Raw genomic sequence first — 13365 nt, 5'->3', positions numbered from 1 at the left:
GCAGAGTCTTGTCTATGCTGCTTGGCTGCCTGGGGCAACTTTCCTTCAAGGGGGCTGCTGGAGAGCAGGGGGTCGCAGGGGGAGGCAAGGCTGGGGCAACGGCACGTGTGCCCATAGAGAGGGCTCCGAGAGCCGCCTATGGCACCCGTGCCATAGGTTCGCCACCATTGATCTAGAGGAAGCATTGGAATAGATCTAAGATATAGGAATAGGAACACTGAAGAACAATCTTTGTCAAATTTTGTTAAAGAAGTAAGGTGCTTGAATAATAAAACATACAGCAGTACCATGCCTCCAATACGGTAAGACAAGTTGTGAGAAAAGAAGCAGATAAACCCCATCAGTTTATAGTAGTATGAGATTCCTTGTGAAAAAAAGTTTGCAAAATAAAAAGGAAATATGGGTAAAATAGATTTCTCAATATCTACCAGTATTTAAATTTGTAGAAATGAAGCTAAGAGTACAGTAATGATACCTATGCTTCCTTCTCATAATAAACCATATGTATGCTTTTAAATATAGACATTGTTTTAGAAAGTGACATGTTGATGCCACATAATGTATGCTGCCTTGCAGGTGCTGTATGTGGCTTCAAAATACATTAAATTAAATTAAGCTGCTCTTATAAATTTAAACTTCTAGAATAACCAGAGGTGCTTCCAGGAATTAAAACAGTTCTGGAGACTAATACTTCATTTTGCAGCATATCACCCATTTTTTTTTTAATTTAAAAAAATATAAAAGGTAGCATAAAACCTGTTGCACAGCAAGAACACTAGTATCATAGTCTGGTTGGAAGCATCACTGCTTCAGACAGGAAGGTGGTACAGAGAGTGGTGAGGAGGCTGAAAAGATTATTGGCAGTTCCCTATCTTCCATCCAGGGCATAGCACATAAGCATTGCTTGAGCAGGATCCACAAGATTGTCTGGGACACTACACATCTTCTTCATGATCTGTTTTCCTTGTTACCTTCTGGGAGGAGGCTTCGTGGTATCCGAAGCAGAACGTCCAGATTCACTCAGTTTTGTTCCATACAGTATCAACCTTGTGAACTCTAAAGTTTCCTCCTTCCGTTATGTATTCAAAATGGACAGTGATTAATATTTATATGTTACTTAATATGTAAGGGTGTAGGTCTATACATATGCTGTATATAGTATGTTTAAATGTGTGTAATGTATGAGAGCAAGCAACTAAATTTCATTTTTAATGTGTGCCATTGTACCCACAGTAAAAAAAATGACAATAAAGGTCTGTTTGTCTGTCTATCTATCTATCTATGAAAAAGAAATGATACAATTTTAAAGAAGAAAAACATAACACAATAGTATTTTGGATCATTATTGCAAAATTATCCAGTATATTTTATTATAAGGAACAGCCAAGAAATCCAACTTTAACTTAATATGGCTTTCTTCTAATGAAAAGGCTGTATATACCTTTACATAGACCATAGAATATCTGCCAAATACTGTTTTAGATTATCAGGAAAGCATTAGAACATTGCTTCCAGTGAAGCATTCAGGATGAGTTTACAGGAGATACAATTTGAAAAGTTTGATTAGGACATTTTATATGAAAACATACAAATTTTTGTACATATGCTACATATAAAACTCATTATATTATTGGTGGTACCATTGGTTGATTATGCTGTTGCATAATGGGAAGACACAGTCAGGCTTTAGCAGAAATAATGAAGAGCTATATTTTTGTATCTAAGAATAAAAATTGTTTTTAAAATAACTACACAATCTCCCTAACTCTCCCTTTATGCATACAAAGATCAGATCTTAAAAGTACATTCATAAAACAAAAGTTTCTCCCTGAGATTACCAGTGTTATTTTATTGTGGTAATCTTGGAAATAACAGCAATAGTATCAACAAAATATATAAAAACCAGATTTGCCAGTATATTACATCTTTTCTCTCAGAAAACCTGCACAATTATAAGACAGGTGTAATAGAGTGGAAAATCAGGCACATTCTCCAGTTGAAAAAGATTGCGTGGTCATGGCTTAATTTTGTAATGGAAGAGAAAAATGTTAACATTTATGCTGGAGCACTAATGAAAGATTTGCATGCTTTATTATGCATAATTATTTTGTTTAGAACTATTTTTCATTAATGCCTGAGTTTTGTCCAAAGGATAATATCCTCAAATTGCAGCTTTCCATAAATTTCACTTTATTAATATAGCATTATCTAATGTAGTAACCCCAAATGTTAAATGTCTAAAGAGCATTGTTTCTGCATATATATATATATAAAATATTTATGACAAAAGTTGATGAACTTCAACATTAAAATACTTGTTATTTTTCTTACTATAATCTTATTACCACCTAGCTTTATATATTATTATAATTTAGCAGTCTTCCCCACTTTTGGAATAAACCACAATTTTTAAAGTCAATTCTCTTAAGTTAATTAAAAATATATGGATTTAAACATATTTTGCCACTGCCTGATTTTTAAATTGTTAACATTTTAATATATAATAATCATGCAATTAATTGCATTTGAGAGAGAAATGGGATGTGAAAATGTTCCCTGAAACTAAAGAAAATACATATTTATAGGAAAAGTGAAAGAAAGATTGCATTTCTTCTATGAAATTTTATTATGCAATAATTACAAAGTTTAAATACTTTTGAATTTTAAATAAAAATAAGTGTCATTAAGCACATTTATATAACTATGTCAAGTGATTCCAACAAGTATCACATAAAATAGAGTGCATTTTCAAATCAGAGACAAATACGTTCTCATTCACAGTGTTTGACATATTACAAGGAAGCTTATTTCACATAAGGGTTTATTTTAAGGTCATGCTATTATGAACAGTACAGTCCACACCATGCTGTGCCATTCAAAATAATCTCTTAGAATGTGAAGTAACGAGCAAACCATTCCTGACGTTGTGGATCTGGTGAAGCCATTGGGGAAGCTTCAGTCTGAGGAGGGCTAGATTCATAAAAAGAAAAGACAGATTTAACCCACAACCAAGAGTCAAGGTGCAAAATGCCTGGAAAAAGCATACAAAAACAATACACAGCAGAGAATCAATTCTTATAATGTCAAAGTCACGTTAGTCTGTGAGATAGTTTAATCCCCATTTTCAACCTTTGATCATCCACTCCATTGGAGAGCATCAGCAGCATAGACAAGTCACTAAGCCACACAACAGGGTAGAAAAATAGTGTTTTGGAAAAAAAAATTGGAGTTGCTGCTTTGGTTAAAAAAAAAAGCAAGGGAAAGTTTGTTTTTAAAGAGCATCCTCTTTTAGCATCCTTTTCTTCTGGTCAAGTTAGTTGTCAAATATGATGCAAGCATCATATTCTTTAGGACATGCTGAATTGTCTGGCACTGAACAATTACATATTTTAAATATTACACACACAGAATGATTTATTGAAATTGCATGCACATGGAATCAGATACAATAGAACGAGGGATTCAATACAAAGCAAACTCATTTTTACTAATAAACAATTATCAAGTAAACCTGTATGATATAATCATTAAATATACTTTATTGCTTTAGTAGAACTAAATTTTATAGCTAGAATGTTAAAATAATCCCTACCGTTCATAGGACAAATCAGGGAACACAATAATTTTTAAGGAAACTCCATCATCACAATTCATGAATTCATGCACATGCTTGTTAATGGCGTCTGAGCATACATGCATTTTACATGCAAAGGGAAAATAAGGAAGATTACATTTTAAAGGATTCTTATTTCAAGTTAAGAAATAAAATGTTACTATAGTGCAAACTTCCTATTCTACTTTCTGCCCCAGCTCTATTTTGTAAGTTGCATTAAAGCAGAACTACATCAGAATAAAGAAATATTTATTTTCCAGAATATCAAGCATTATATAATAGTATTTCAGTTATATAATAAAACATATTCCAATTGTAATGCAAAGCGGAGCTTGATAATTTAATGCTGAAGCATAGCATTAAATGGTATGTAATATATGCACATACTATATTCACATACTCAAAGCTTGTTTTTGAAAAATATTTTTTCTGCGGTGAGGAAAATCAATACAAATCTAATATGGCAAATATTTTTTGTCAGAACCACTGTTACAAAACAACCATTTTGATTTGGGGGATTGTAACATATTCTTGAAGGGCAGGTAGAAATAAACATTTAAGACAATTGTTCATAAAGGTAAATAACTGAAAGCACACAATGCATTGGTAATAATATAACACTTTGAAATTTTAAGGGAAAAAGACTTATTGGGGGAATCACATTACAACAAGCTTTACAATAAAAAGAGATACTATAAAGAGGTTTAAAATATAGTGCAAAAAATATGATTCTAAAATAATACCCTTACTCCAGTATTCTTAAACCAAGTGGAGGTTCAGCTAAAAAGAAATCAATTTTTGTTTTCCAAGTTAGGGGAAAAAAAAGAAAATAAAAAACTGGTGAGGCTCTGCTCACCTCAAAACCATCTTGGGCTCTTTGGGTGGTATTGGCTGTGGAAGTGGTCTGCTGCTGTTGAACTCAATATCGTGGATGGATGAATTAGGAATAGGGTCCAGGCGGTTAGCATGTCCATTGCCCACTCCACTAGATTCCAAAGCACTTAGATTGGGGACACTCACAAACCTGTTTGCTGATCTATCATTCTTCTTCTTTTGCTGCATTAAAAATAACACATGTAGGGAAGGGAGTGTACAAATCACGAAATTACTGAGATGTTTTAAATTATTATTCTTTATTAATGGTTTGGGGATTGCTGCAATACGATGCTTGACTTTTCAATAATTTTAGTAGATTTAGCTTATTTAGCTTCAATTCCCAAAGAACAGTGGAAACTGCTTTTCTTTTAAAACTAACACTGTGTTGTTGTAATTCCGAATCTCCCAACCAAAAAAATGGAACGTTTTAATTACAGAAGAAAAACAGATTTTACTTTCTATTATATTTGCAGCCATTTCCTTATATAATCGTGGTTCGTGATTGCCATAAAATCAATTAAATCCTGCTTCAAAATATTTTAATAGGAAGTAACAAAGTTTGTATTCCATTTGTATTTATTTTATTTTTCTGGCTTTGCTAAGGAGAGAATATAGCAGATGTTGCCCTTTTGATACCAAATTCTTATATTCTGCCAGCTGAGTAAAAATAGGTAAGAGTTGAATAAAATGCTTCCAATAGTCACACAGTACCCCACTAAAGTGAACTATTCAACAAGATACTTCTTCAAAAATTAAAAAACTTTTGATTGGATTAAGGATTTTAATACCACAACCTTCAGATTTTCACAGAAAAACCTCCCTATTTTCAAAATCATTCAAGTATATCTTTCTTTAGTTACTTTGCTGAAGGTACTGATTCAGAATCTGAATAATTCAAAACATAATTATTATGGTCTACTAGGCACAACTAATTCATTTTTTATATTGTTGAAATCAAACAGATGGGAAAACCAATTTATCAATTAGCAGCAAGCCATGTTAAACGGTTAATATATTGAAAGCGGCCCAGGAAGCAATAAAGATTTTCTTCATAACTTAGCTAATATATATATATATATATATATATATATATATGTGTGTGTGTGTGTGTGTGTGTGTGTGTGTGTGTGTGTGTGTGTGTGTATATATATATATATATATATATATATATATATATATGGCTTAAAACACCAGAGAGTGGGAGAGTCTCTTATAAGCAAGCCCGAGTCTGCGCCCAGCTCCTTGATCTCGTTATCGGACCTAATTGGATAGATTGTGCTCCGGTGATCCGTTTCTTCCTGCACCCCTTATCTACGTGTGTGTCCTCTTTTGTCTTCTTTTCCTTGGATTCTAGGGTGGGTGGGGCAACCTCCCTATCCCCCTGGTTGCCCCCCTCCTTTGATCCATTCTCTCCCTCAGGTTTTAATTTTAACGAGGTCTGCGTCTTGGCAAGTGACAATACAAAGGGAGGCCGGCTGCTTAAAGAAGCATGGCTCTCCAATAGTGACTCCATTAACCGGCACATTGACCTCTGCTCGGCTCAATCCATATCATAAAAAAATCAGTGTTATCTTTTATTAATATGATTTATTTGATTTCTATAGCCTTGTACTGAGAATTTTATATAACTTAAGTAATTTTTTTGGTACTAACTGATATTACTCTTTTGAAACTCTCTGTTATAAAATGTTCTAAGGATTCTTATTTTGGATAGGTAATAATGCAGTCCAATTTCCTTCATTTTGTTTTAGTTTAAATGGAAGAATTTTTTCCCAATTAAAAAATTTCAGCTGAAGATCTCTTACTTTTCCAGTTTTAGGTTTCTTCCACACAAAAGCCATGTCACCTTGCAAAGCAATGCTTTGCTATAATTTTAACTGAAAGATTCCTCACATATACACTATTTTAGTTAGCAGTACAATTCTCCAACCATGTCAATAAAAGGAGTTTCGTAATTATATTTTTCCCTCAGAATTGCATTGGCAACAGGAGTTGATTAAGCAAACCAGCTTCCTGTTAGAAGCAGAGTGAGAAAAAACATACTAAGAGCAAATTATTAATAGACAGGTAAGATCTGAAACACTGCAACAGTGCTTTGTTATCTCTTCTAAACTCACAGTATTTTATTGTAAAAAAAAGTTATTAATCTGATCTAACAAAACTAAATACCGTATTGCAATGATTTGACTGATGGCATTTATATCCTATGAGGCTGCTTCCAGCCAATGCTTTCAATGTACAATCACCCTGCCTCATTTACATAATACTGTAGAAATGTAAATGATATTAATTCATTTGTGATCATTTGCAATCAGCCTGTGTTTTTTTTTACTTTAAATATATCTCTCTTAGCACAAAAACAAATTAAAAGAACATGAATTCTATTATTTTTTTCAGTGAGATGTTGGAGAAAAACACACTATTGAGTAAGAGATAACATAGAGAGGATATTTTTTTTCCTATAGTCTGCCATGCATTTCTGATTGCAAACACATCTTGTATCACCCTTCCTCTCTGCTCAGACTTAATAAAACAGAAGACAAATCTTATTAAACCTAGCAGATTACATTTGAATAAATACACAGGATCCAATTTTAATGTTACAATCCTTAAACTACTCCTCAACTTACTAATTTTTCCTTTTTTGCTACATTTTGAAATATATATTGTTATAGACTCATTCTACAATAATTCAAGAGCAGACCCATTTAATTATTTTTAATTGGGTACACACCCGTTTTAACTGCTTGCTTTCCTTCTTTTTGAATCAAAAGAACTGTTCAAATGTCTAGAAAAGATTGTTTGAAGAATATAATTAAATTACACAGAGGATGTAAAGGTATCTCCAGTGCCAAAACTGATAAAAAAATTAAAAAGTCAAGAAGTTTATATTTGAGTATAGAAAAAGATAAACAGGTTTCAAATCCAAATGGTTGTGTTCATATCTCACACAATAAAAATTAAACACATGTATGTAACAATGATAAAGAGTTTCATTACAGGAGGACAGAATACACTTAATCAAGTGTGAAATTTTAAAAAGATGTTCACTTTCTGCATTATAGCTAGTGCTATGAGAATGTCAACTGGAAATAATAATCATTGCAATCCTCTATAACATGCAAATGAAAAGTAGATGATAACTGTACAAAAAGGGAAGCAATGTGATATATTAATAATTCAGCATCATATTAGGAAGTATAAAAATGATAATTCTTTCACTTGAAGGCACAAATATTTTAGAAGGTTTACTATATAGCAAAATCTTGAATTATTTTAGCAGTAATTATTCAGATTTCCTAACATTAAATATTATTTACTTTATATACCAAAACAGAATATTGCACATAATTTCCATAGTTTCTGCTACTGCAAGTCAATCCAATAACGGTATTCTTTAACTGTGGAGTTTTTTTGTTTGGACTAACATGGATTTCATTGCTTTTTTTTTTCTGGGAGAAGCATTTGGTTCTTTTATAACCATTTACTGAAGAATGTACATTCCATTACACTAGAATGCTAATCTGCAAAGGACTTAAAAGACATAGCTTCAAATCAGATAACAATCTGAATCCAGAATTGCTGCTATGTAACAAAGTATTTCTTCTTTTCACGAAAGAGACTTTGTTACAACAGAAGCTCCAGGAAAAGGAAAAGAAGCAATCTTATACTGATACTTTTTACTAAGTTTTCCTGTCTAATTCACTACAGTGTTAGTAAATGCTAAACCAAATATCACAATTTGATTTTGAAAGAGGATATTAGCAATCAAAGTGCAATTGCAAAAATGGGTAGAACGAGCAGCGTAGGTTGAGAAAATTGTCAGGAACAAACTGTTTCTGAGAAATAAAATATAAAACTATTCTAAAGTATAGTTCTTGCATAGATGATAGAACTGCCTCAGATGCTAAACAAGCTCAAAATAAATTAGTGCTTGGATGGCTCACCAACAGCCTGTAGATCAGGAAGTAAAAATGGCAGCATGAAATAGTCTCTATGTGTATTACTGCTAAGAGAACTGAAGGATGGCAGGAAGTCACCAGGGATTGAGTATGACTCTTAAAGAAATGTTGCTCTTTTTTTTTAAAAAAAGATTTTCCACTGAGAAGAAAAATTGACCATATTATGAAAAACTTGCCTATTCCCAACCTCTGTTGTTGCCTGGTGTTTGTTAATGGATTTTTGTTATTTGCATTATTACCAACCCACATTTTCTACTTTTAAGTTAATAATTATGTTCCATACCTTTACTAGAGGATTAATAACACCAACATTAGGACTTGCATTAAACACTTTGTTGAAGTTAGTCTCCCTATTGACTAGTTCCAGTTGATAGAACTTTTTGTCATCCTAATAAAGAAAAGAATATGTTCATATTGTTTTCAATATATTCAATTGTGATTATTTAGCTAGTATGACCAATCTTTGTTCATAAAAAAATATTGACTTCAAATATGAAACTGTTGAAGCTGAACTAAGATTGGCAACATGTGTTCCATTTATGTAATAATTTGTGGCATTCCTATAATACTTCTCTACAGCAGCATTAGCATTCTCACTTTGCATTGAGTTCAAAGACTCTATAAGACAATTTTTTTGCTCTCCCTTATTGTGATATAGGAAGCCGCAACTGGTTCATATTAGCAAATTTCTTATCAGCAAAATTTAGAACATACTTATTAGAAATTATATTAAAATACATATTGTTTATATAGATGCCAGCCAGGAAGGAAAAAGTATCCACCCCACAATGTTTTAAAATTTCTTTAGCATTGTGATTTATCTATAGTACAAAAGATACAATTTTATAAGTAACATTTCCAGTACATATTTATTCCAAACAGAATAGAGTGATTAAATTATTTTAAAGACTGAATTATGAACAACTGTTTAAGAGTACAAAAAGAGATATGAAATTGTGTATGCAGCTTAGATAACGGAGATTAAAACTAATTAAAAGTCGCTTTCATTTAGATTGTTTTCTTTCTCATATAATAGGTGTTTGGAATATTTGACAAAAATATTCAAAACAAAACAAAGGCCACCAAATATTCAAAGCTCAAAACAAAGGCCACCAAATTATCTTACAATCAGCTTCTTTATCAGCTGATCCCTCTCAGCAATCAGGTCTTTCAGCTCTGCAATAAGCTGCAGGTCTTCTGGCCTTGGTTCCCTGTTTTGATATTTATCTTCCATTTCTTCTAAACTTTATAGAAGACAAAAGTATCACCAATGCATTAGTAATGCATCAAAGTTAAAAGATAATACTGTAAATCCATATTATTAAACTGATTAAATAAATAAATCTATTATATATAAAAAGAGATATATATTTATACCTATAAACATCTTTTTGTTGGGTATGCTAAAGAAAATGCTGTCATAATTTACAATTAAAGCAACACAATTTCTATAATAAAATTACAATAAATCAACTAATGTATGAGAAAGTATCATGCAAACAACTAAAACAACAAGTTAGTATAAGCAGTCAAAAACACCACAGAAAGAAAGCAGAAATTAAGATAATTGCAGAAAAGTTCTAAAAAGACAGTGAAGAAGCATTAAAGGAGTGAATGGAAATAAATTAGAGAAAAATGCTGAAAGGCCAAGAAAACAGAGCCTTGTATTTGTAGAAAGGTTAATAACTTCTGAATTAACCTTTCAGAATGCTATCTAGTTTTGGACTTTTATATGGATTTTAATAGACAAGGGTAAACATTGAACAAACTGAAGCTATATGCTGATATGATGGATTCATATGGATTATTAGGTGCCTTGATCTGGATGCAGCTGAAGAACCAGTTTCCTGATGGGGGTTTCATTTTATATATATATATATATATATATATATATAGATAGATAGATAGATAGATAGATAGATAGATAGATAGATAGAGATAGATAGATAGATAGATATATATATAGAAAGAAAGAAAGAAAGAAAGAAAGAAAGAAAGAAAGAAAGAAAGAAAGAAAGAAAGAAAGATCTGGCTTTTCCCTCAAGTGTTGGGACGCACATTAGAACTGATTGGCATTAAGTTGTTGTGGCTTTTAACGTTTTAATTGGGTGAGTTTTATAGTTTTAAAATGATTTATATGTCTTTTAATTTTTGATTGGTAGCTGCTCAGAGTTGGTTGAAAGATAGGCGGCTATAGGATATATATTCTGAAAGCTGGATTTTATCCTATCAAATGACTTTAAAAGATGCAGACTTTTTGCCAACTTGCTCTGTGGTCCAATGGAAAGATAGTTTATAATACAGTATCTGGCTAGATTACTGATGTGTACTCTTTATGTAACTTCTTTTAATATCAATTTATGAATCCCAGTTGATGCAGAGTATGCAAAAGGTGTTCAGATTGTATTATACTAAATATGTATTAAATACACCAATTGCCTTTTTCTTACTATACATAATTTACAATTCTGCTTTGGTTTTAAAAGTCCTTCATAATTTTAATCAAGTTTTCTGAAGATTACCAGCATTCATAAAATTTGTTGGCACTATCCCCCCAAGCTTAATCCTAGAACATCCTAGGTTCACTATTACCTAGTGTATGTTCTATCAGCCAGGCTCAGACATTAACGGAACTCTTTTATTCTCTAAATACAAATAGACTATATTTGGAAACTTTAAAAACTTTTATGAAATACTTTTGTACTTCATTAAAATCTGCAGCTTTTATATGCGGTCATGCCCCCAAAGTTACCGCTGTAAAATTGGTTATTATATAGTAAAACTACTTTTGATGTCATTATATTTTATGATAAATATTATTATATATTATTATATATTGAACGGAATCTCTCTTGAAGAGGAAGTTTAGACTGGGTTCCCCAACCCTTGGGACAAGCAAGTGGCAAGCAAGTGTGAAAGTGAATGAAGCTCCATTTGCACAAGTGGCAGGCACACACAGAAAACCATCCCCTCTTTCCCCATCTCCACTGCTGCCAATCCGCATAATCAGAAAGGTTGGGGATTGCTGGTTTAGACTATTCTTCTGACTTACAGAAAGCTCTATGCTTCTTTATTACAAGAAGCAAAAGTTAAATAGAAAAATGTATTATTTCAGGCCGTTTGTCAGTTCAAATTTCATTACAAATAGAACCGTACCATTTTAAAAGAAGCATACTTACACAAACAGCTATTTAACTTTCAGACTCAGACGAATAAGAGCTGAGCAAGAGTTTACAATCTATTATGTCCTTGTACTATAAAGATATCCAATAATTATTAGTCAGTAGCCATAACACTTGAGAATTTTAAAAGGCCTTTAGTTGGCATTTTTTTCCAAAGACATGATATTTTTCTCCAATAATAAAAGTATCCAAAAAGCTATGAGAATATAGATTATTTTAAGATAAGACAGTGCTTAATAATTGCAAAACTGAACTGGAGACATAATTAGAAGACATAGCTTCAGTGTCATGAAATTAAGATTACAAAGAGAAACATGAAACACAGAAATATAAGGATCATATGGTGGTATAGATGTTTGTGGGAAGACACAGTCAATTAAAACTATTAATATAAACAACATTATGTAATATGGGAGTTATTAGTTTTAAAAATATTGCATCACCTTAATCAGAGGCACAAAAATAAAATAAGAGGCTTACCAAGCATCTTTAGTGTCATGTTCAGTCCTAATGAAAGCATGTATTAAATGGTGGTTTTTAATTATTTATTTTTTAAAAAAATTATGACTGCCCAACTCATTTTCTATGATTCTGGGCATCTTATAAGGATAAAATCTTAATAAAAAAACAATACTGCCCCCCCGGATGACAACAATCAGACAAGTCACTCAATTGACTCCCTATTAATCTGGGGTACCCAAGCCATTGGTAGAACCATGTCTTCAGGGCCTTGTGAAAGACTCTAAAAATGTGGCCCAATCTTATTTCTGCAGGGATAAGGGAGCCACCATGGAGAAGACCCTTCTTCTTGATTCTGCTAGATGGACCTCCTTAGGAGAGGGGACCAATAGTATTCCCTGCCTCCCCATTCCAGGGGATTGAATAGATATGACTGGGAAAAGATATGATCCCAAGCCATGTAGGATTTTGAAGGTGAAAACCAACATCTTGAATTGGACTCAGAAACAAATCAGCAGCCAATGTTGTTCCTGCAAGAGAGGTGACGTGTGCAAATCTAGGCTTGCACAAAACCATGCAGGCTGCTGCATTTTAGAAACCAACTGAAGTTTTCAAATACTTTTTAAGAGTGTGTAAGACTGTTTGAACTGCATCATCTAGCTACCTAAAAACTGATTGATTTAATGAGCATGCCCAATGTCCTTTTATTTTGTACCAGCCTCCGACATTTAATATATTACAAGGGTTAAATGGAAGTATGAATTGGATGTTTTCTTACTTTTTCCCATGGTTTCAATTCTGCATGTTTGTTGAAATGGTTCTGTCAAAGTTAGGGATATACTAAGCTTCTCAGTTATATGGAGTTTTACAACCCCATGCCTCTCCAGTATCAATTGGAAACAGATAATAATTATATATTATTCCACTCAAACTCAGCCCGTAAATGAAATTGTTCAAGGAAGTAAAACTTACGAAACTTGCAAAGCTGAATTAATTTCCTTGAGCAGCTGTTGGGTCTTATTAAAATCTGCCAGCATACTTTGTTTCTCTCTGATGTGGTCAGCTGTCATGACATCCAGCTTTTTCTCATGTTTCTTGCTTAAATCTTGTTCATGTAGCCTGTTTCATTTTATGTTAAAAACAGTTATTCTTATCAGTTGGGTTCATTAATTTTGATATTTGAAAAGGCTTTGTGCACAGTGATACTGATAATTGCAAAATTATTACAATTTCTCTAACCTCTAGCTTATTTTTATAAATTTTGTCATCTCCT

General features: G+C 32.4%; 1 protein-coding gene across 10 annotated transcripts in view; it reads right to left on the bottom strand.

Moving 5' to 3' along the window:
- Nucleotides 1-1363: 1363 nt before the first annotated feature.
- FAM184A (family with sequence similarity 184 member A) overlaps nt 1364-13365 on the bottom strand; it is a 52120-nt gene continuing 40118 nt past the window's right edge. For 2 of the 10 annotated variants that reach the window (XM_039347424.1, XM_039347423.1), the window contains 6 exons: nt 13065-13211; nt 12114-12140; nt 9578-9695; nt 8735-8839; nt 4470-4669; nt 2808-2970 (listed from right to left, as the gene is read on the bottom strand). In XM_039347424.1, the coding sequence (XP_039203358.1) occupies nt 2889-2970; nt 4470-4669; nt 8735-8839; nt 9578-9695; nt 12114-12140; nt 13065-13211 (679 nt within the window). In that variant the 3' untranslated portion in view covers nt 2808-2888. Of the gene's footprint in view, nt 2971-4469; nt 4670-8734; nt 9696-12113; nt 12141-13064; nt 13212-13365 lie in introns of those variants that run through there. The other 8 variants (XM_039347429.1, XM_039347426.1, XM_039347425.1 and 5 more) reach the window with 8 other exon arrangements.

This window comes from Crotalus tigris, unplaced genomic scaffold (assembly GCF_016545835.1).
Source record: "Crotalus tigris isolate CLP2741 ecotype Arizona unplaced genomic scaffold, ASM1654583v1 scf7180000018073.2002930, whole genome shotgun sequence".
NCBI classification, from domain to species: Eukaryota; Metazoa; Chordata; class Lepidosauria; order Squamata; family Viperidae; genus Crotalus; species Crotalus tigris.
Note: the sequence above shows the minus strand (reverse complement) of the source record. Positions and strands in the feature narration are given on the sequence as shown.